The 25,666-nt window shown below is 35.0% G+C and overlaps 1 protein-coding gene across 1 annotated transcript in view; it reads right to left on the minus strand.

Annotated features, from left to right (window-relative positions):
- Positions 1–25,666, minus strand: part of LOC123535578 (uncharacterized) — a 51,415-nt gene that overhangs the window by 11,943 nt on the left and 13,806 nt on the right. The window contains exons 4-7 of the mRNA XM_045318274.2: positions 15,623–15,701; positions 15,014–15,083; positions 6,785–6,930; positions 3,818–4,470 (exon numbers count right to left, since the gene is read on the minus strand). Of these exons, the coding sequence (XP_045174209.2) occupies positions 3,818–4,470; positions 6,785–6,930; positions 15,014–15,083; positions 15,623–15,701 (948 nt within the window). The remainder of the gene's footprint in view (positions 1–3,817; positions 4,471–6,784; positions 6,931–15,013; positions 15,084–15,622; positions 15,702–25,666) is intronic.

The following is a 25,666-nucleotide window of genomic DNA, read 5'->3' on the forward strand; positions in this document are numbered from 1 at the left end:
GTTTTTAATAACATTATCTCATTATCGGCAGCTATTTAAATACAAATGTTTCTACTTTGTTACATCTACATAAAAGTACGGTGGTATGTTTAGGACACACACTTATGTTTTTGATAACATTATCTCATACGATTGAAATAAGATGTCGTGATATCGAAAAAAGATAGATAAAGATAAGATGTCGAAAGCTCGATTACGATGTCGTGCAATCCAGAGAAGGTGTTGTGTACTCGAGATAGGACGTAGAGCGATCTAAATAAGATGTCGTGCACTCGAAATAATATGTCATGATCTCGTGACAAAATGTTATGCATTTTAGATAGATGTCATGTTTTCAGGATAATATGTCGAATGCTGGAGATAACTTTATCTTTTAACATGGGAGTTATGGTGGTCCTAAATTGATCATCTCAGTTTCACTGCTTAAAAAAGATAAGGAAAAATCGCTTCTGCTAGTGGCCATGCTTTTGTAAAAATCAAAAGCCTATTTTAATGTTCACATGATATTTTTATGCCAAGACATATTGAAAATGTACGGTGGTATGTTTAGGACATGCATTTATTTTTTTATGATTAAATTATTTCGTGCGCACTATATCTGATCTCGAGCGCTCGACATCTTATCTCGTGCACATAACATCTTATCTCGTGCGCACGACATCTTATCTCGAGTGATCGCCATCTTATTTCATGCGCATAACATCTTATCTCGAGCGCTCAATATCTTATCTCGAGCGCTCGATATCTTATCTTGAGCACTCAAAGTATTATCTCGTGCGCACAACATCTTATCTCGAGCGCTCAACATATTATCTCGTGCGCACGACATCTTATCTTGAGCGATCAACATATTATCTCGTGCGCACGACATCTCATCTCGTGCGATCAACATCTTATCTAGTGGGCACGACATCTCATCTCGAGCGATCAACATCTTATCCCATGCGCACGACATCTTATCTTGAGCGATTAACATCTTATCTTGTGCGCACGACATCTTATCTCGAGCGATCAACATCTTATCTCGTGCGCAGAACATCTAATATCGAGCGCTCAGTATCTTATCTCGTGCGCTCAACATATTATCTCGTGCTCACGACATCTTATCTTGAGCAATCAACATCTTATCTTGTGCGCACGACATCTCATCTCGAGCGATCAACATCTTATCTCGAGCGCTCAATATCTTATCTCGAGTGCTCAACATATTATCTCGTCGCATAACATCTTATCTCGAGCGATCAACATATCATCTCGTGCTCACGACATCTTATCTTGAGCGATCAACATCTTATCTTGTGCGCACGACATCTTCTCTCGAGTGATCGCCATCTTATCTCGTGCGCACAACATCTTATCTCGAGCGCTCAATATCTTATCTCGAGCGCTCAACATATTATCTCGTCGCATGACATCGTATCTTGACCGATCAACATCTTATCTCGTGCGCACGACATCTTATCTCGAGCGATCAACATCTTATCTCGTGCGATCAACATCTTATCTTGAGCGCACGACATCTTATCAATATATATTAAGGCCCTTTGTGTGAATTAAAATCATCATACGACTGCCACCGTTTCTGCTTTTGTTTCGATTATATTTATTACCGTTTCACGTGTTTGAAGGATTATAATTTAAATACGCAAACTGATAAAAAAGGCAGCAAAAATTCAGTGATGACGCAAAGAAATAAACTCCTTGAAAAAAAAAATAGTATGTAGGTTTCGCCCATATATTAAAGAATTTCCTTTTTTCCCCTTAATCCATGCATGCATTTTTATAACTTTTTTTGCGTGAATTCATTCGATTTATTGCTTTTCTAACATGCAGTATGCATCATTGATTATGTTCATTTAATTTTGAAGGTAGGATGACCAATTATGTGCACTGCTCTCCCAAATGATATGATAAACCTGTACATGTACTTGTTGGAAGTTTAAATAACGTCGGAATAGGCGGGACCCTAATTATCAACTTGTCCGTATGTTTTACTGATGACCTAATACACACAAAGGGCCTTAATATATATATAGATAAGACGTCGTGCGCACGAGATAAGATGTTGATCGCTCGAGATAAGATGTCGTGCGCACGAGATAAGATGTTGATCGCTCGAGATAAGATGTCGTGCGCACGAGATAAGATGTTGACCGCTCGAGATAAGATGTCGTGCGCACGAGATAAGATGTCGAGCGCTCAAGATAAGATGTCATGCACGCAAGATAAGATGTTGATCGCTCGAGATAAGATGTCGTGCGCACGAGATAATTTAATCTAAAAAAAATAATTGCATGTCCTAAACATACCACCGTAAAAATGTTAAGCCATAATAAATAACTTTTTAATCAGGTATTCTGAAATCGAACAAGATTTTTAGACAAGAAGATATTCAAAGTGTCATATCCATACGCATAATAATAGTAAAACCGTCCAGGGAGGAGCCTACATTAACAACTTTGATAGAAAGACACGTTCTGCCAAATTAATAGTTTGAAACAGCTTATTCGATTTTAGAATAATTGCGAACAATAATTGTTCTTCGAAAAAGCATGACTGTCATGACCGTGACTTATGTTCTCCATATGTTTGGTCAAAACAATTTATCGCAAATGATTCTTCTACTTTGAGACTGTTCACACGATATGATTTGTGAAAAAAACATGGACGACCGCAGGTGACTCCGGCTTGCTTTAACATGTGCTTTAATATATGTCTGATCCGTGAAACACGAGTGATCGATCTAGAACCATTTTAAAAATAAAACAAATATCTCAAGCGCTCGACATATTATCTCGAGCGCACGACATCTTATCTCGAAGGTACCATATCTATACTCGAGCACTAGACATCTTATCTCGAGTGCACAATACCTAATTTCGATCGAAAAGCACAAAATCCAACATTTTCATTGTTTAATAACAATTCGAACACAAGTGCAAAACTGTCACAGTTAATTTGACGACAACGTAACATAAGGAATTATAAAGTCTACACCTATGATCTGTTTTATATTCAAAATATATCCATATCATAGACAATGCCCAAAGAGAGCAATGAAAGGAGTAAGAAGTAGCTTGAACAGATAATTGGATACCCTCACTCAGTAAATCATACTTTCCCATTCAAATATCATCATTCTATTGTCACCCGTCCTATCGTGTATCAAGCGTTCTGTCGCAATGTTGTGCTCCGTGTTCCGTGTTGACCGTACACTCTTTTAACGCGACACGACGCTCGACAGAAGATACGACGGGCGACACGACGCGCGACATTACTAAAGGACTCAAATGGATCCTATACTTTAGACCTGAAATAATTTTAGTACTGTGGCGAGTATCGCGTCAAGGCTCAAACCATTACATATTAAATCAATAACGTATTTTGACGTGGTAACATTGAAAAACAAACATGCAGGTCAGAACAGTATGTCATTTCTAAGCCCTTCCCACACTCATTTATCTTATCACGGATTCAAAATTACTGAAAATGATATCTAAGCTTTAATGACTGTTGAACTTACCAAAGTTTTTCTTCTTTTGCTGTGCGACATTTAGCGTTGCTTTTTGACATATAATGCTGGACAAATTCTAGCGACATAATTATAGCGTTAAAGGTGCGACATTTAGCGGCAGATGATTTTGCGATATTTAACAGTGGTTTTGATATTGAACGTCAACTTTGCGATATTTAACGGTGGCTGCGACATTTAACGGTGTTGCCACAAGATCTTCATCTTTTCCACCAAAATCTGACATTTCATGATCTTTCTTTCTCTTGCCATCTTTGTCTGAAACACAAGCAGTTACGCACTTACCTCTCTTATAAATCACTTTCTCTGTTGAATCAGCTGTCTTCTCGGTATCTCCACTTCCTTGCACATTATTCTCAGTTAAACTGCTATCACATTCACTCCCTCTTTCTAGATCGTCTTCACTAGCTTTGTTTGATTCCATATACCAATGTGCTTTCTCCTGACTTTCATCCTGGTTATATTCATCGTCTCCATCCGAATCTGACATTTCATGATCCTTGCTTGTTTTGCTTTTAACATCTTTCTTCTTATCTGTTTCACCTAGGACGTCATCGTCAATTAAGCTCATTGCATAATATAGTACTCCATTATCATCATCAGAAAGCTCATTTTCAAAATCTACCTTTTTGTCATATCCATCGGTGTTCTTGTTTGACCAGTGACTGCTTGGAGGGGATGGCGATCTGTTTCTTCTTTTCCACTTCAAATTTTCATCTTCAGATAGTTTTTCATAATAGTCAAACATTTCTTCTCTCTCTTCATATTCTTGTAATACTCTAATCCAATATTTGACACTATCAATCAAATTGAATAAGGTACCTTTCACAAGCCCTTCGTAAAGTATGAACTTTACAAAGTTTTTCTTGAGGTGCTCATAGCCAAACTCTCCAAGAGATTTCAGTATCCGAGTTATCCTAATATGATTGTGGTTAGATCTGCAAAATAAAGGGCTTATAAGAAAAACTCATTTTTCTTAGAATTGTAAAACTTATCCTTCACCCTTAATCACAAATAAGCCAACTGTTAATACACAGAACAAATAGAACAAAAGTGTTGACTGTCATTCAATCAAATATTGTGAGATATGTATAAATATTTACTTCACAATGAAAAGACTTGGCACAAGATGGAAGTCTATAAATTAAATAAATAAAACGACTTAACATGCCTTTCTAACAGTATTTGATAATAAAAAATACAAACTAGTTTCGCCTATCGGCTAATCAGTGTATATACAATGTAAATAAGCGCTGCGATTTGACTTTTTAGCTCACCTGAGCACAAAGTGCTCAAAGGTGAGCTTTTGTGATCGCCCTGTGTCCGTCGTCCGTCGTCGTCGTCAACAATTTGACTGTTAACACTCTAGAGGTCACAATTTTAGCCCAATCTTACTGAAACTTGGTCAGAATGTTACCCTTAATAAAATCTTGGACGAGTTCGATATTGGGTCATCTAGGGTCAAAAACTAGGTCACCAGGTCAAATCAAAGGAAAAGCTTGTTAACATTCTAGAGGTCACAATTTTGGCCAAAACTTAATGAAACTTGGTCAGAATGTTGCCCTCAATAAAATCTTGGAAAAGTTTGTTGTTGGGTTATCTGGAGTCAAAAACTAGGTCACCAGGTCAAATCAAAGAAAAAGCTTGTTAACACTCTAGAGGTCATAATTTTGGCCCAATCTTAACTTGGTCAGATTGTTGCCCTCAATAAAATCTTAGAAGAGTTCGATATTGGGTCATTTTGGGTCAAAACTAGGTCACCAGGTCAAATCTAACGAAAAGCTTGTAAACACTGTAGAGGCCACATTTACGACTGTATCTTAATGAAACCTGGTCAGAATGTTAATTTTGATGATCTACTGGTCAAGTTCAAATCTAGATCAGGTAGGGTCAAAAACTAGGTCACTAGGTCAAATCAAAGGAAAAGCTTGTTTACACTCTAGAGGCCACATTTATGATGGTATCGTCATGAAACTTAGTCAGAATGTTAATCTTGATTATCTTTAGGTCAAGTTCGAATCTGGGTCATGTGAAGAACTAGGTCACCGTGTCAAATCAAAGGAAAAGCTAGTTAACACTTTAGTGACCACATTTATGACCATATCTTAATGAAACTTGGTCAGAATGTTAATCTTGATGATCTTTAGGTCAATAGGTCAGGTGATCGATACAGAGCCTTCATGGCCCTTTTGTTTAATTTCACGACATAGTGGAAAATTTTCACAGTCTTCTATAACTACCTGATAAGTCAATGCTAAAATATAATTTTACGCTTTGTTTTAAATGTTGAATCATGGTGAACTTCTTACATTTAGGTATGAAACACATATACGAGTGTTGAAGAAACAAATAGCAGCTTAGTATTTGAAAATAAATGAGCATGTGTGAAATATGCGGAAGTCATAGGTACTTTAAACAATTCATGAGTGCTAGTCGCTGTGCGGCAAAGTGTGCTATTCGCGAGATCGAACAACTTTGCGACCAACATCTCACTCTTTAATGGATAGAATATGCTCTTGTCTTTACATCGATGTGTACGAGTTTTGTGTAATGATATTCCTAAAAAAAGAGTGCATATTTTTCGATACAAAGCATATCATCATTTTCTTGCACATTCCTTTTTATTTATTAAAATACATATTCTGCTCATTTGGCTGTGTAAATTTGGAAGTTATCCACGTAAATATACTTCTTGACGCCACTTCTGTCATTGGTGACGAAACAGACCTGATATCAAATACACGTTGTAATGAAAATAGTAACTGACGTTCCATTTCGACTAAATGGAGCTGAAAAATCAGTATATATAATAATAATTTGAATTTCAATTTGATACGTTCAAAGTATTATTCTTTTCATTTGTGATTTCCTAATTTTGTGACTTTTGACTTAATTTATGTGTTACATTTTTGTTACCGTTAAATTAGATTGCTTCCGACTATGACGGTTGTTAGGTTTTGTTACAATAAAATAATCTTAAACACTGTGCCAAAAAATCATTCAAAACTGTTTTAATTTACCAGAGATAAAAACAGAAAACCATGTGACACTGTGTCTTTTCTCATGAAAAGATTCAATGAAACCAATAAACCCAAATCAGCTATCCCAAACATCCTCATATAATTAAATTTTTAAAATCCAACCAAACACTAAACAGACTCAGTTTGCTTGTGAACCTTTTGTGTATATTGAAGTTGATTAAACAAACTTCAAACATTAATTCATCTAATAACATTATGTTGACAAACTTACCTATCCAAGTGCCTAAATCTGTCCCTCCAATTTTCTGCTCTTACAATTGTTCCATCTTCCTTATCTAACTTCATGCCATAAAAATCCAGCATCATTTCGTACGAAGTCAAAATCCTCCTCATAGCTTTTCTGCTCTTCTGTAACTTCTGTATAAATAGTAAGAACACTTTCGTTACCTGTTATAAGGGAAGTGATCCCTTCCAAATGCATTTGTAACAAGACGAACATGATGGTCCTAGACTGTCTACACGAGTTTCTCTGCTCCAACTATTAACATTTTTTAAACACGCCATCACTTTATGCTAAATCACTTTGAAAAGTAGACTTTAGAGCGAAAGGAGAAGATATTCAAAAATTTCTAAACAGCCATTAAGGGTAAACTATCCTTCAGCCCATGGCAGCAATGTTTTTTGGTGTTTTTTTTACAAATCAGGATTACTACCATAAACTTGTTTTATCAAAAAGCGGGATGTTCTCGATAAATGATAAATTTAGTGACATGTAGAAAACTACCACAAAATATGTAAACAAATAAGAAATATGGATCAGTCGGCCTTAGAAAGACATCCCATGTTTTTATTTACTTATTTAGAAATATGCCAGAGATAGCTTCCAATTACTTTTATATTGTTTGTTATATATTTCTTGGTATATAACAGAAATGTTGCATTTCGGCATTAACAGCAGAATTTAACCTTTACCCTGCTAAATTTCTAAAATGTCCATCATTCAATTTGGGCTGCACCACTTATTATTCAAAGAGCTGTTCACTGAAAATTTACTGACTGAATAGCGAGTAGTGCAAACCATGATCAGCCTGCACGGATCTTGGTCTGTACTGGTTGCAAAGACAAAATCACTTGCCGCCAGCAGGCTTAAGGTTAAAACTAAGGTTTACTTTCACACAACCAGTGTAACACCTTTTTTCTTTTTTTTTCTTTGGGCGTAGCTGTCTATGTCTGTTTTAAGAATCGATAAAAGTTGTAAATTTATAATTGTTCAACCATAAAAAAAAAACCCAGAGGAACTGGAGAGAAATGAATGCATGCATGCTTTTAATCGGCACAAAAGTTTCGGGACAGTTCAACAGAGTATTACCTAGATATAGTAGATACTGTCTCTACTCTGACGTTTATCGGGGAAGCAAAAATGATTACTGTAGTCAGGCTTTATTTATACACGTAATATTGGAGTGTTTCACTTGAATGGTGATTGGTTTTTGGTACACGAATCTTTGAACTCCAGATTTGTGTAACTATTTAAGTCCAGTTTAGTTGACGGTCGGTTATCAACGTAAAAGGGGGATTTATTTCCACCGCTTGATTAAACTAATAGTAATAAACGCAAGTGTTTGACATGACTTTGAATGCGAGAAAGCATGCAAAGTATGAAATAAAATTTTTATGATACTTCTTTAAACTGCATTCCAACATTTTCAATACATAAAATCCCCACCAACGCCGAATATCTTTTTATATTTCTTGTTAAATTTTGTTCTAGATTTCGATGGTCTATGTATTTGTATCACACGGCTTGGTATTTGTTTGTTATGGTCAATGCTACTCTAATGATTAAGTTTTCTACGGTATGTTTTATGAATTCTATATTCAACCATACAGCTGATTAATTCATTTTGATTGTCACCGTCTCACGTATTGGAAATGTACAATAAAAAACCATGCCGCCATGTTATCAGACAAAGGAAACGTTCTTCAAGCACCTAAATTAACAAAAATGTGACTGATGTTACTTCTAAAGTTGATCAGACTATAAACTATGAACTCTGTAAAGTAAGAATACGGTGTGCTTTCAGATTCCTTTATAACTAATTACCCAAATGAAAGTTTTATCTTCAATTTGAAAAGTATGTCGAATAATTACTGGTATTTTTGTGTACAGGCAGAAATGCTTTAATTGAATATGACCGATGACATTATTTTTGGCACTAATGTAGCTTATAACATGATTTCCAAAGTGACGTTTTCGAGATTAGAGCTGATAATCCACCCTTCAATTAAAAGATAAATTCCTCTGAAAAAAGAAAACATTTATTTCTGATTTCAGATTACATTAAAATGTTCTGCCAAATTTGAACATCATGTTAGGCTGATGATAGTATTTTAATTCCTTTCTTTTCATTCGTCCATTCCAACTGTTTTCGAAGATGAAATTAAACAAAGACAATTTGTTTGTTTAAGTGGATGGTCGAAACATCTTACCCCAAGAGAATATGTTCATATGTGAATGAGTTTAGACCTTACATATGACACAAACAGTTTTGTTTTTAATATTTCATTTTACCAATGGTTAAATATTAATATTTTCTCTCGTAACAAGCATCAGCAACAAAATGATGTAAGCGTACTATTTCTACTGGAAATAATTAAATGTTTCTTTGAGATTAATAGATATCTCATAGACAAAGGTGTGCCTATTTATTAACTTCCGTTGTTATATTTCAATTGCATCACATTTAACCTAGTTTATCAGATTTTGTCAAGTAATGTATTTGTACGAAACATTAAAATGTCATCATTTACACATACAATGTAAAATCTACGTTCACTAAATGCCTAATACGTCAAAGATTTTCACAAGAAGTTTGTTTTTTTAATTTGATTTCCCTATGCTGGTTGCCCAACCAAGTTAGAGTTATTTCAGCGTAAGAATAAAATTTGTAAAGGACTGATACAGCTATAAGAACAAGAATGTGATATTTGTCTGTAATATTATTATTACCTCCCTTCTACCTATCTCGGTTGTGCAATTAAGAAAGATTTGAAAACAATTAATTATGCAGCTATGAGCAGTTTTAAAACTGGACTTGGGTCGTTGAACTATCGCGTCATCTATCAAATAAATGCAAAATTAGAAAACACTTTGGAGACAAAAGAATAACACATCTTTTTTTATACCTTCATATTAAAAGAAAACAAAAAAACATGCATTTCTAAAAGGGTTCTAACACTATCGAACGGATCTTTTTATTCCTTAAATATACCTCTTACAGAATAATAATTTATGGAACGCCATAGGTGTCTAATGATGTTGTTTTAGCACTTTATGATGTGCATACATTTGTATCTGACGTGCTTCTACTTTTCTGTGCAGTGCTTATACATGTATATGGTGTGCTTTCATCAGTATGTGCGGTGATTCTCTCCATCATGGCGTCTCTCAATACAACAAATGAAAAACAAACCCGGAATTGACGTAACGTTGTTAAACGTCACTGACAAGTCACGCTAAAAATCGAAACACATGATTATGTCAAAAAAAAATTCTGTAGCTATCCAGTTAATATGAAAGTACATAGTATGTATGAAAAGTAATGTGAGTAGATTGATTACATCTTAATTGCAGAAGCATATCAAAACAATTCCATATTATTCACGGAATACGGTCTACATAAATTATTATGTTTATTCATACGTAGGATAATGTAGGTATTTATATCAAAAATATATTACAAAAAATAGACGAAGGCAAACAAACATATCCACAAACTTTTGCATTCAACTATCTGGCAATTACTAAGAAACAAAATTAAAGTCGTAAAAGAATAGTATTTGATCAAACAAAATAAATGCTGTAAAAAAAATAAGCAAAATTTACGTATAAAGGGAAGTAATTCCAAAAAAATGAATCTTTTATATTAACATTGGAATTTGTGACATTAAAACAAAAATGTATTGGAATCGAATAAATGTACGGTAAAGGCAGAATAAAGGACATGATATATAAGAGAAATACATTTCAAATAAACACATTCAAAGGTGTGAACTGACAATACAAACACAACTAATACGAAACGTTTACTTAAAACCTAATTTCCTCCAGAAAAGTTAATGTTACTTAATAAGCCTTAAATTGATTGAGTTTATTTATATTCTCTCCAAAGAACCCCAAGTTTTGTTTTCGTGTTTAGTCCATTTGGTGTCTCTGTCTGCAATTCGTGGATCCACTCAGTTTCCTTGATCTGTCGCTAGTATCTACTGTTCTCTTTCATGTACTCTAACAGCAACACCATCTATGTTACGATCAGTCATATTGAAATGAAATGTTCTGTCACCGGTTTTGTACGTTTCAGTCGTAAGTCTGCTTCGTGCTCTCGTAAATTCTCAGTGCTCTTGAAGTTTCACCCTCCTTTACATTATTGAATTAAAAGTTGAGACATTGCCTATATATGCATGCAGAATCATTCCATTAGCACAATCTACGTCCCGCTTATCACACGGGAAATGCCCCGTGTTTGATACGAAACTGTATCTGACACGGAAAACAGATGAATAATCTATTTGTTTACTATTAACTGCAATGTAGGAGAATATATACTACACACTATATACAAAAAATAAGCGGTGGCAAACAAAGATATTCACAAAATTTTGTATTTAATTACCAAACAATTACTAAATCAGCAAAACTGAATGAATGAATAAAAAAGTTTTAGATCAAACAAAAGAAAAAATTGAAAAATAAGTAAATTTTACGTATTAAGGGAGGTAATTGCAAAATATATATTTTATAATTTCCGGACCGTAAATCATTTATTTTTGCTTTATGAGTGTCTTCTGATCGTATCTGTAAAAATGAATAAAATAAATTTAAATAAGATATAAAACAAAAAAGGTATGGCTTATTTACGCGAAAAATAACCTTAGTCGGATTTTTTGGGAAAATATTCGTTTACTTTCGTATAGAATTCCGATCTCATAAAGTAGTTTGCACATAATGTTATTATGGTACCGCATAAAAAGTTGAAAGCACCGGATATAAATATAAAGGGAAACAGCATATACAGTTAAACGAACCGTATATACATTAAAAAGCACCACATATACTTTTTGAATGCACCACAAATGCAGTAAAAGAACTGTATATAATGTTAAAAAGACCACAATACAGATGGAATGACCGCACATACTATAACAACAACCGCATACACAGTTTGAAACAACAATATACACAGTTAAAATCACCGCAAATACAGATGGAAGCACCGCATATACAGTTTTTAACCCACAACATATACATATAAAGCACTGCACATACAAGTAGGGGCACTTCATAAAATTGATGAATGAAACAGCATAAACCGCCTCGTAGCCTAGTGTAGAGCGTCCGCTTCGAGTGCGGGAGGTCGTGGGTTCGATCCCCGGCCGCGTCATACCAAAGACGTGAAAAAATGGTACTAGTAGCTTCCTCGCTTGGCGCTCAGCATTAAGAGGGTAGTGCTAGGACTGGTCGGGCCCGGGGTTCAGTATAAATGTAACTGGGTGGGTATCATGTCACGTGTCTACGGCGGGGAAAATTCCAGTGAGGCAGCACTAAAAGTTGGGCATGTGCCACTGCTACAAGTAGACACCGTCGTTTATATGACTGAAAAATTGTTGAAAAAGACGTTAAACCCGAACACACACACACACATGTACAGCATAAAGTACTAAATCAACATCAGAAGACAGTCATGGCGTTCCATAATAATTTGTAGATCGGCTCGTTGAAGTATCGCTACATTTATCAAATTATTGTAAAACTTTTATTCACTTTGAAGTCAAAAGAACAATTTACATTTTCTTAAGAACTTTAATGTAAAAAGGGGGCAAAATTTTGTATAAAAAATATCTAACAGGGATCTAATACTTTCAAATGGACCTTTTTATTCCTCAAATATAACTCTAACAGAATATTTTAACACATAATTGTGCGTCATTAAATGTTGCTTAAATGTACTTCACCACCCATAAAAATAATATGTCTTAAATTAAACATTTTACTACATTTGTATACCTATAATAAAAAAGCGAAGTAAGTAAATACGTAAACCACAGATAATATCAAGTACTGAAGTAGAGCTTCTTTACAAACACATCGGTCGTTTCAAGACCATAGAAAAACACATCCATCTCGTAAAAATAATTCGCTCCTAAGGATGTTCTCTCTACTCCTGTTACGATGGCCATTTTAGGTAAACATTCACATATGTTTTAAAATGTCAAAATAAACTTATTTGATTCATAACTCGGGTATGTTTGTTTTGTCGAAGAAAAATCTTTGCGTTGATAAGTGAAATAATATTTACCCATGGGAGACACGGGAAATCGATGTATTAAAACAATTATTTCTTTTGGATTTGATTGCAATTAGCAGGAAACTATAACAGATCTTCATATATTCATCTGATTATTTTATTCATCAAAGACAAAAAACGAAGAAATCAATCACGCAGGTTTCCGATATGTACCGTTATGTATATGACATTATTCCTTTAATTTATTGATAAGTCAGTGTTTACTGACCTAGTTTTAAGACACCATTTAAATGATTTGTTTTCTACTGTAGTCCAGAATATTCTATTGTGTTCTGTAACAATACTTTTAAAAGGATTGTCCTTAATTTTTCCAGAATATTCTTTCTATTCTAAGCGTTACATAAAAATTCTGGAACATTCACTGATACATTAAATAGGGTTTTGTCTGACACTAGGCCAGAACTTAGATTATATATATTAATGAAAACTTTCCAGTATTATTAATAAAAAAAAATATTACCAGTTTAGATATTTAATATTTTGAAGGATCATTTGAAGGATTTATTTAAACTGTTGATTTAAAAGCTATCATTCAAGACAGGAATTTTAATTTTTGGATATTACTTTTGAACTGTGTGAAACATTGTGAAGTTTCTTCTGATTGGATTTAAATTTGACCTGGACAGGATTCTATTTTACATATTATTGGATTTTACAGCCCTTTCACATTTTTGAAGATGTTTGAATTGTTATTTAAATCTATGAATAAAATATTGTTATTGTTAATACTTGCTGGTTTGTCTTTCTGTTACTATTCTCTACTGTAGCAAGAAATTGTTACCCTCTGACGTAACAGTACGTTTATTGTAATGAATATGGTTTTAAATTTTAGTAGGAGGTCATCAAACGAACATTTCAAAATCCATCAAGTGGTTAAGGAAGAAAAAGCGTTCGAAGAGTTGCTTTTTAAAAACCTTGGTCACCCAGGGAAAATTATTTGAAAATAATTCACACAGAGATGATTTGCAAGAGTTTTCTATCTCCAGTCCTGGCAAACGGTTTATTCAACAAACTGAAATAATTTGAATATACTTGGTAAAGGCTCATCAACGAAAGATGTGTGCGATACCGTTTTAAAATACTTCTTTCCTTAGCTATATATACATATGGGAAAAGTGACTAAGCATATTGGTGGCCAAGATTTTTGGATGAATTTTGGGGAAAAAACTGAACTGTCTTGGTAAAGTAGTACTCAAGGATATTTTCTTTGATCGGTCCATCAGTGTCTGACAAGAATATTCTGACTAAATGCATGAGGATTAGTGACTTTGTCCCTTATTGCCGATGTTTAACAAATTAAATTAATCTTAAAACATCTTGAAAGAGAGTCACCAAATGAACATTTCAGCGATGAGCGGAAAACCTGTATATCTTCGAAAAAGTCTTTCCCTTTACACATTCTCCTGTATTCATTAAGAATGACAATCGCCTTAACATTATTTCACAATCAGCACAGGACGTCAAATATCACTGAAAGGACACCTACTGATCATTCAAATTTGCTGCTTAGTTTTAATATTTGCAAATGAATCATACGTTCATAGATGCCTATCCAAATCTTTTTCTGTCTGTACATCCTGTTACGATTTTCCATGCGCCAAGCATTATTACCTCTACGCCGTTTGTCTTTTTTTAAAGACATTTCCTGTTTCTATTATAGCTCATGTAAGGAAACCCTTGAGAGAGGTCCATACAAAGACAGAAGTTGTACCACATATAGAAACAACCTTCCAAAGACAGCTTAGAGGATATTACATGAATATGCCTGTATAAGAGTTTTTAGAATCACAATATTTCAAACCAGTACATTTTTTCTACCACTTTCTATTTCAAGAGACATAGAGTGTGTGTCATTTTTTCTATTTATCAGCTGTAAGCACTTTTATGATATACCTCTGAAATTCCTTAACATGGTTATTAAATTCAATATAAAATGCACGTTATATGTTATATAAATTCACAAATAAATATGTTTCAAGTTTTGACATACTTTTATTTAGCGAAAAAAATGGCATTTAAACGTGTCTTTATTTCATTACACAAAAAAAAACTGCGGTTCAGCTTTCACTCATATATATTTTACGACACAAATAAATTTGGTACAATTTTAATCATACCTTTATTTCATGACTAACCTTTATCTCATGAAGTTGAAGCTCCTGAGCTTGCCAATTTGATGAACCTGATTCTCTAATAGGAAAAAGCCTGTAAAATTTCAAAAATAATATCAATGTAAATAAATTCATCCACATCTTTAAAAGGATCTAACTACTTTATTGATATCTTCTTTATGGTTAAAGCTCTGGACTGTAGATCTTTTTCCTTTTTTCATTCAATCTGAAAAGAACAATATTGAGTGCTCTATTCTGTAACCTCTGTTCTATCTTTGTATGATTAATATCTAAAACAAAACAGTCATGAAACTTGTATTATGTATTGTCTTACTTTGTCATTTTCAACACCAACGGGCATTGATGATGCTTGAGCGAAATCTGGAATTTGGCTGAATGTGTATTTTGGAAACTGATGTGTCAACACATAAGCTTTTCAAACATATAGGTCTATAGCTGATTTATTAATATTGCTAGTGAGAGATCTAATGGCGTAAAGAACTGTATCAAAATAACGAAGGAATAAATACTACATATCATGTACACAATGCATGAAACACTGATGTAAAATATCAAAATGTTGCAATACCCTTTCATCAGATAGGAATATTTAATGTATCAATGTATACTCACCACTGTATATATCCATTGTGATCTTCTAACAGTCTGTAGTTTCCCCACCAGTCAACATGTATCTTGTCTATAAAATCACCTATAATGAAAAGAACCAGATTTTCGTATCACTTATTTAGATGTGGTGAAAATAACAAAAGTAAACAAACTAAAAAGACATCATGAATCAGTTTAATACAATTTTAACAAACATTTCAACGAATTAAAGTCCCCGAGGAAAGGAGGCCACAAAAATGAATGGGCAATGGAAAAAATAATAACTTGACCTCATTTAGGGCATTTACTCTGACAAAACTACGTTGGTTTTAACAACATTTTGAGGGAATCAGGTTTAATTAAATAATTGAGCCGTGCCATGAGAAAACCAACATAGTGGGTATGCGACCAGCATGGATCCAGACCAGCCTGCGAAATCCGCGCAGTCTGGCCCAGGCTCCATGCTGTTCGCTTTTAAAGCCTATGGAATTGGAAAAAACTAATTAGCGAACAGCAGGATCCGACCAGACTGCGCGGATGCGCAGGCGGTCTGGATCCCATGCTGGTCGCATACCCATTATTTGGTTTCCCCATGGCATGGCTCAATTATAAACACTCATACCAGATTCATTACATAGATCAGGCTTCTATTGGACACACATTTAGTTTAATTGAAGGGTACCACTTCTGGTATTATTATGAAAACACAACTCTGACATTATCCTAAAGATTTTGCCTTCTGTTACCAAAAGGTTCGAGTCTCACCCGGGGCGTTGAATTCTTCATGTGAGGAAGCTATCCAGCTGGCTTACGGAAGGTCAGTGTTCTACTCAGATGCCCGCTCGTGACGAAGTAATACACAGATGGGCACCTGGGGGTCTTCCCCCACCATCAAAGCTGGAAAGTCGCCATATGACCTATAACCGTGTCGGTGTGACATTAAACCCAACAAAATAAATAAATCTTTTACCAAAAACCATCCTCAACAAACATTTCCATAAAATATTACCTATGATAGAGAAAAAATGATCGTTTTAACAATATCAGGAGCACTGGCATCAGACCAGAAAGAAAATGCCTCTGTACATGTTATAGCCTACCCCTAGGTATTCTATAAGAACCATGGTCATGAACGGGAAAATATACTTACCTATTTCAATCGTGCATTGCGTATCTAAAACGCAGTTCGGTAAATGTGTATTGTACATATTGAACAAGCGGTAATTTGTCTTCCATTGTGAACAGGTCACATTTCTTCAATATTTCTTATATGAGAGAAACAATGCGTTGTTTATAGTTTTTTTCAATATACACAAAAAACCTTCGTTGAACTTCGATCCCTAGTGAAGTTCCGGTCTAGTTTAAACAGACACACCCTTGATTGGCTGTGTAAAATGTATGTCAGTCGGGGTTTAACAAACACGTGTTCGCTAATATGTGTATTGCAGCATAAATGTGCAATATGAATTTAAATTTAACAGTACAGTTTGTAGCCCAAATGTATGATTTCAAATTCAAAATCAATATAAGATGAATTTTATTCATCATTTCGAGTTTTATTTAAACTGTAATATTTTTGCATTCTGTATTTGTTTGTTTACATTTCGCCTAACATGTGCACACTGCGTGACCTCTAGACGGATTTCATTAGGGTGAGTTCACGCAAGTTTTTCTGTAACGTTAACGAAAGCATAAAATATGTGAGTATCTCGGGCAATATAAAACACTGAGACAATGTTACTGTGCACGATTGGAAGATAAATATCCCTTGTTCAATCTGCTGGGTACCCATTCACCGAACTGCACGTTTTAGGTGAGAAATTTACGGTTGAAATGGATAAGTGCACTTTCCCGTTCACCACCATGGTTCTTATAGAATACCTAGAGGTAGGCTATAACATGTACAGAGGCATTTTCTTTCTGGTCTGGTGCCAGTGATCAGGAGCAATGTATGTATAACAAGAAACAATTCCGCAAAATTCCCATCGCAAATGGCGAATGATTTTAGATGGTCATCCAATGAACATTTCTGTAGAATTATTTCAAAATCGGACCAGCGATCGATATGTTTAGAGATTTTCATTCTTTTTTTTTTTTCAATTTTTAAGATATTTGCAAAACAAACTCTTTGAGAATTTCATATGTATTTTCCGCTAAGTGAAAGACCATTAATCTGGCTTAGCTAAGTAAAATCCAAAAGAGAACACCAGGTACACCACTTCTTATGCTATTAAACAATTACCAAATGTTTTATGACTGCAGGTCAAATACATTTTGAGATACATGGGACACAAATTGTGTACCCTTTATGCATAATTATTTTTGACAATCAAAGGCCATAAACTCTGGTCTGTTTGAAGAAATCTGGAAAAAAAGTCACAGGTTCACAATTTCACTGGCAATATAATATTCCTATGATATGTTTCATGATCCTAGGTTAAATACTTTTTGGGATATGTATGACACAACTTTTAGGCCTTTTTATGCATATTTTTGACTAAGTTAAAGGTCATAACTGTGGTCTGGCTGGGTGATATCTCTACTAAATCCCCAGATGCACAACTTCACATGCTGGTTAATATTTATATTCCTGTTATGCTTAATAATACTGGGACAAATATTTATTCCGATACATGCGACACAAACTTTGGCCCTTTTTATGCATATTTTTGACTAAGTCAAGGGCCATAACTCTGGCTGTATGAGATCCAAACTAAACCGTGCTGAATAACAATCCTGTTAGGTTTGATGACGCTGTGTTAGATACTTTCTGAGATATGAACGACACAAATTCGGACGGATTGACGGACGGAAGGATGGACTGACGGACAGACAGACAGACAGACATGGGAAACTCTAAGTGCCTCCCCTCTCCCACAAAAAATAATAATCAGGATTTTAAATACTTCCGTGTTAAATTGATATGCCTACCGAATAACGTGAAAATTTCAAAAAATTTACAACAGATAACAAACGAAATTAGATGTGAAAAACTACCTGTACAAAAATAAGAAAAACATTTCCCTCCGAAAATGCTCCCATGAAATTTGTCGTTTAGCGATTACGCGTTTGTAGACATTTTCGGCTAATGGTACTTTGCGGAACGGAACGGAACGAAACGGAACGGAACAAGTTAAGAGGCACCCCACGGGGGATAATCAAAAAGTAAAAATCAATGCTTTCCCAAATAATCAACCACCATCTCTGATAAAAAAAATAACCTATCGCATTCGATTCAAATTTCCCTGGTTAAATCGCATGTTGTGACAAATGAAGATTGTTCTTCTTTTCACTTACAGTTTAATTGTAGCTGTATCAATATAATTGTAACTCTAGTACAATCTACAAAATTTGAAACTGAGAATGCGTGCAATGCTTGCAAACGTATGAGCTGCAGAAGCAGGGGGCACGAAAAGTCAAATTGGTTGTCTGTGGTACAAGCTGAAATCAAATCAAGGAAAATATATTCTTGTTTTCCCTTCCGTTCCGTAAAATATCCATTAACCCCATATGGGTATTGGGGACTTTGCGGAACGGAACGGAACCAAGTCAGGAATAAAGCTCAGCTGCATCTAACGTAAAAAATTACTTATCCGAATTGTTATAAACTCAACAGAAGTTCAATCGTAATGTGTCAGATGTAATCATTTCTTGAAGATTACAGAAAGAAAATTCTTCTTTTTTACTTACAGAATATAGGTGCATACTTGTTACACGGGTTCTATGTACTAAACTAAAAAAATTACAATCTGAGAACTGGTGCCAATGCTTACACAACGTATTTGTTGCAGAAGCAGTGCTTGAAATTAGCCAGGGTTGTTGTCTGCGGTACAAGCTGAAAATTTCATCAAATAAAAATATTTTATGTTCCGTTCCGTTCCGCAAAATACCATTACCTAATAGCTAATGGTACTTTGGGGGAACCGAACGGAACCAAGTTAGGAATAAAGCTCAGCTGGGATCTAATGTAAAAATGACTAATCTGAATATATTATAAACATCAACAGAAGTTCAATCGAATGTTCAGATGTAATCATTACTTGAAGATTACAGAAAGAAAATTCTTCTTTTCACTTACAAATATTAGTGTTTACTTTAATTTCTCGGATTCTATGTACTATCTAAAAAAATTAAAAACAGAGAAAGTGTGCCAATGCTTTCAAAACGATTTGTTGCAGAAGCAGTGCTTGAAAACTAGTCAGTTTTGTCTGGCGGTAAAAAGCGAAATCACATCAAGTAAAATATTTCTTGTTCCGTTCCGTTCCGCAAAATACCATAAACCCATATAGCTAATGGTACTATTTCGGAATGGAACGGAACAAAGTCAGGAATAAAGCTCAGCTGCATCTAATGTAGAAATGACTAAATCTTAATAAGTTATAAAACATCAACAGAAGTTAAATCATAATTGTCAGATGTAATCCTTACTTTAAGATTACAACAAGATCATTCTTCTTTTCACTTAAAAATTGTAGGTGTAATACTTGTTATACTCGGGTTCTAATGTACACTACAAAATTTCAAACGAGAAATTTGGGGTCCAATGCTTGCAAAACGTATTTGTTTGCAGAAGCAGTGCTTGAAAACTAGTCAGTTAGTTGTCTACGGTAAAAGCTGAAACCACATCAAGTAAAATATTTTTTTGTTCCGTTCCGTTCCGCAAAATACCATTACTTATAAGCTAATGGTACTTTGCGGAACGAACGGAACCAAGGGCAGGGAAAAAAGGCTCAGCTGCACCTAATGTAGAACTGACTAAATCTTTAAAATATTATAAAAAATCAACAGAAGTTAAAATCATAAATGGTCAGATGTAATCCTTACTTGAAGATTACAACAAGATCATTCTTCTTTTCACTTTCATATTGTAGGTGTATACTTGTTACCCGGATTCAGTACTATCTACAAAATTACAAACTGAGAATTGGTGTCAATGCTTGCAAAACGATTGTTGCAGAAGCAGTGCTTGAAACTAGTCATTATTGTCTACGGGGCAAGCGAAATCACACAGGTAAAATATTTCTTTATCCGTTCCGTTCCGCAAAATACCATTACTTATATAGCTAATGGGACTTGCGGAACCCGGGAACGGAACCAAGTCAGGAACAAAGCTCAGCTGCATCTAATTTGAACTGACTAATCTTAAAATGTTAAAAACATCACCAGAAGTTAATCATAATGTGTCAGATGAATCTTTTCTTGAAGATTACAACAAATCATTCTTCTTTCACTTACAGATTGTAGTGTAAACTTGTTAACTACTCGATTCTATGTACTATCTACAAAATTAAAAAACTGAGAAATGGTGTCAATGCTTGCAAAACGTAATTTGTTGCAGAAGCAGTGCTTGAAACAAATCAGTTAGTTGTCTACGGTGCAAGCTGAAATCACATCAAGTAAAATATTTCTTGTTCCGTTCCTCCGCAAAATACCATTACTTATATAGCTAATGGTACTTTGCGGAACGGAACGGAACCCAAATCAGGAACAAAGCTCAGCTGCATCTAATGTAGAACTTGACTAATTTTTAATATGTATATAAACATCACCAGAAGTTAATCATAATGTGTCAGATGTAATCTTTACTTGAAGATTACAACAAGATCTTCTTCTTTTCACTTACAGATGTAGGTGTATACTGTTTTATTTTGATTTTATGTACATTTACAAAATTAGAAACTGAGAATGGGTGCCAATGCTTCCAAAACGTATTTGCGCAGAAGCAGTGCTTTTAAACTAGTCAGCTGGTTGTCCCGCGGTAACAAGCTGAATCACATCAAGTAAAATAAACTCGGTTTCCGGGTTTCCCTTTCCGCAAAATACCATTACCAATATAGCTAATGGGACTTTTGCGGAACGGAACGGGGGGGGGGGGGAAAAAGTCATTTTTAACTATATTTTTTGTTGGGTTTAACGTCGCACCGACACAAATATAGGTCATATGGCGACTTTCCAGCTTTGATGGTGGAGAAACCCCAGGTGCCCCTCCGTTGCATTATTCAAACACGAGCGGCACCTGGGTATAACCACCGACCTTCCGTAAGCCACTTGATGGGTTCATCACATGAAGACCCAACGCCCCGAGTGAGGCTCGAACCCACATCGATGAGGGGCAAGTGATGTGAAGTCAGCGACCTTAACCACTCGGCCACGGAGGCCCCGGAACCAAGTCAGGAATAAAGTTCAGCTGCATCTAATGTAGAACTGACTAGTCTGAATAAAGTTTTAAATATCACCAGAAGTTAAATCAAATGTGTCAGAAAGTAATCTTTACTTGAAGATTACAACAAGATCCCTTCTTCTTTTCACTTACAGATTGTAGGTGTATACGTGTTATTCTCCATCTATGTACTATTTACAAAATTAGAAACTGAAATGGTGCCAAAGCATGCAAAACGTATTTGCTGCAGAAGCAGTGCTTGAAACTAGTCAGTTTTTTGTCTGCGGTAACAAGCTGAAATCACATCAAGTAAAATATCTCTGGTTCCGTTCCGTTGCGCAAAATACCATTACCAATATACTAATAGTAACTTTGCGGAACGGAACGGAACCAAGTCAGGAATAAAGCTCAGCCGCATCTAATGTAGAACTGACTGGTCTGAATATGTTATAAATATCTCCAGAAGTTAAATCATAATGTGTCAGATGTAATCCTTACTTGAAGATTACAACAAGATCATTCTTCTTTTCACTTACAAATAGTAGGTGTATACTTGTTACTCGGATTCTATTTACTATCTACAAAATTAGAAACTGAGAATGGGTGCCAATGCTTGCAAAACGTATTTGTTGCAGAAGCAGTGCTTGAAAACTAGTCAGTTGGTTGTCTGCGGTACAAGCTGAAATCGCATCAAGTAAAACATACAGTCCACATAATTATGCAATCTTGTGTGCGTCAAATTGCAATGTACTGTGTCAGTGCATGCGGGGGGTCACATTCATCACCTTTAGTGATAGCTCTAGTTACAAGCAGGAAGGCTAATACGTGTCAGTTTTCCAGTTACAAGTATATTTGTAAATTGTAATGACTTATTTTTGTGAACCTATAAATTTTGATTGGTATGTTTTTTGTGTACTTTCAGCATTCACTCATTTTAATTAACCTTTAAACGTAAACATGCATATTTCATTGTAAGAAAAACAAAACGGGTCATAAATTAAAACCATAGGGCCCTATAAATGGACTAAATATTCGCCCATAAAGCAAAGTAAATGGCGTCGAAACTATATAAGGGCGCTAAAAACTCTTCAACGACTAGGAAGGGCCCCTCAAGGTTTAAAACAACTAAAACCAAAGCATTATGTACGTCGTCTTAAGACCGCAAACCCAAAAACACACTCCCGAATAAGTAAAAAAAGTACACAACTAAAAGCACAAATTGAAATACACATATTTTTTGCTGCAAATCATCCATGACCTGATCCCGAACGCAAATTGTTTCAACAAATAATATGTTTTAAAACAGCTTGAAAATTACGAAACCACCCGTTAACTACATACGAGTTCCGTTATTATATCTCAATTCACTTAATTGAACTATTTGAATAGTCCCCATAGAAATAAATCTATCATGTTATTAATTATTCGACAAAAGTGTTTATTAAGCAATCGGGTATCAAAATTCTACCGCATTTCTTCATTTTTGTAATTAACCTTTGTATCAGTCAAACTGACAAACAAACAAACTAGCCATAATTTTCACGGTTTGGGGACTTGGATGCACTGATTCTGCAACAAATGCGTTTTGCAATCATTGGCACACATTCTCAGTTTCTAAATTTGTAGATAGTACATAGAATCCGAGTAACAAGTACACACTTACAATCTGTAAGTGAAAAGAGGAATGATCTTGCTGTAATTTTCAAGTAATGATTACATCTGACACAGTATGATTGAACTTCTGTTGATGTTTATAACATGTTAAGATTAGTCAGTTCTACATTAGATGCAGCTGAGCTTTATTCCTGACTTGGTTCCGTTACGTTCCGCAAAGTACCATTATTAGCTATATAGGTAATGGTATTTTGCGGAACGGAACGAAACAAGAAATATTTTACTTGATGTGATTTCAGCTTGTACAACAGACAACCAACAGACTAGTTTCAAGCACTGCTTCTGCAGCAAATACGTTTTGCAAGCATTGGCACCCATTCTCAGTTTCTAATTTTACAGATAGTAAATAGAATCAGAGTAACAAGTATACACCTACAATCTGTAAGTGAAAAGAAGAATGGTCTTGATGTTATCGTTAAGTAAGGAATACATCTGACACATTACGATTAAACTTCTGATGATGTTTATAACAAATTCAGACTAGTCAGTTCTACATTAGATGCAGCTGAGCTTTATTCCTGACTTGGTTCCGTTCCGTTCCGCAAAGTACAATTAGCTATATAGGTAATTGTATTTTGCGGAACGGAACGGAACATGAAATATTTTGCTTGATGTGATTTCAGCTTGTACCACAGACGACGAACTGACTAGATTCAAGCACTGCTTCTGCAGCAAATACGTTTTGCAAGCATTGGCACCCATTCTCAGTTTCTAATTCTGTAAATAGTACATAGAATCAGAGTAACAAGTATACACCTACAGTATGTAAGTGAAAAGAAGAATGATCTTATTGTAATCTTCAAGTAAGGAATACATCTGACACATTATGATTTAACTTCTGTTGATGTTTATAACATATTCAGACTAGTCAGTTCTACATTAGATTAACTGAGCTTTATTCCTGACTTCGTTCCGTTCCGTTCCGCAAAGTACCATTAGCTATATAAGTAATGGTATTTTGCGGAACGGAACGGAACATGAAATATTTTGCTTGATGTGATTTCAGCTTGTACCACAGACGACGAACTAACTAGATTCAAGCACTGCTTCTGCAACAAATGCGTTTTGCAAGCATTGGCACCCATTCTCAGTTTATAATTTTACAGATAGTAAATAGAATCAGAGTAACAAGTATACACCTACAATCTGTAAGTGAAAAGAAGAATGGTCTAGCTGTTATTGTTAAGTAAGGAATACATCTGACACATTACGATTGAACTTCTGATGATGTTTATAACATATTCAGACTAGTTAGTTCTACATTAGATGCAGCTGAGCTTTATTCCTGACTTGGTTCCGTTCCGTTCCGCAAAGTACAATTAGCTATATAGGTAATTGTATTTTGCGGAACGGAACGGAACAAGAAATATTTTGCTTGATGTGATTTCAGTTTGTACCACAGACGACCACCTGACTAGTTTCAAGCACTGCTTCTGCAACAAACACGTTTTGCAAGCATTGGCACCCATTCTCAGTTTACATCTGGCAAATTATGATTTAACTTTTGTTGATGTTTATAACATATTCAGATAAGTCATTTCTACATTAGATACAGCTGAGCTTTATTCCTGACTTGGTTCCGTTCCGTTCCGCAAAGTACCATTAGCTATATAGGTAATGGTATTTTGCGGAACGGAACGAAACAAGAAATATTTTACTTGATGTGATTTCAGCTTGCACCACAGACAACCAACTGACTAGTTTCATGCACTGATTCTTCAACAAATGCGTTTTGCAAGCATTGACACACATTCTCAGTTTCTAAATTTGTATAAGTACATAGAATCCGAGTAACAAGTATACACCTACAATCTGTAAGTGAAAAGAAGAATGATCTTGCTGTAATCTTCAAGTAATGATTACATCTGACACAGTATGATTTAACTTCTGTTGATGTTTATAACATATTAAGATTAGTCAGTTCTACAATAGATGCAGCTGAGCTTTATTCCTGAATTGGTTCCGTTCCGTTCCGCAAAGTACCATTAGCTATATTGGTAATGGTATTTTGCGGAACGGAACGGAACAAGAAATATTTTGCTTGATGTGATTTCAGTTTGTACCACAGACGACCAACTGGCTAGTTTCAAGCACTGCTTCTGCAACAAATACGTTTTGCAAGCATTGGCACCCATTCTCAGTTTCTAATTTTGTAGATAGTACATAGAATTAGAGTAACAAGTATGTACCTACAATCTGTAAGTCGAAAGAAAAATGATCTTGCTGTAATCGTC

Source organism: Mercenaria mercenaria, chromosome 17 (genome assembly GCF_021730395.1).
Source record: "Mercenaria mercenaria strain notata chromosome 17, MADL_Memer_1, whole genome shotgun sequence".
Lineage (NCBI taxonomy): Eukaryota > Metazoa > Mollusca > Bivalvia > Venerida > Veneridae > Mercenaria > Mercenaria mercenaria.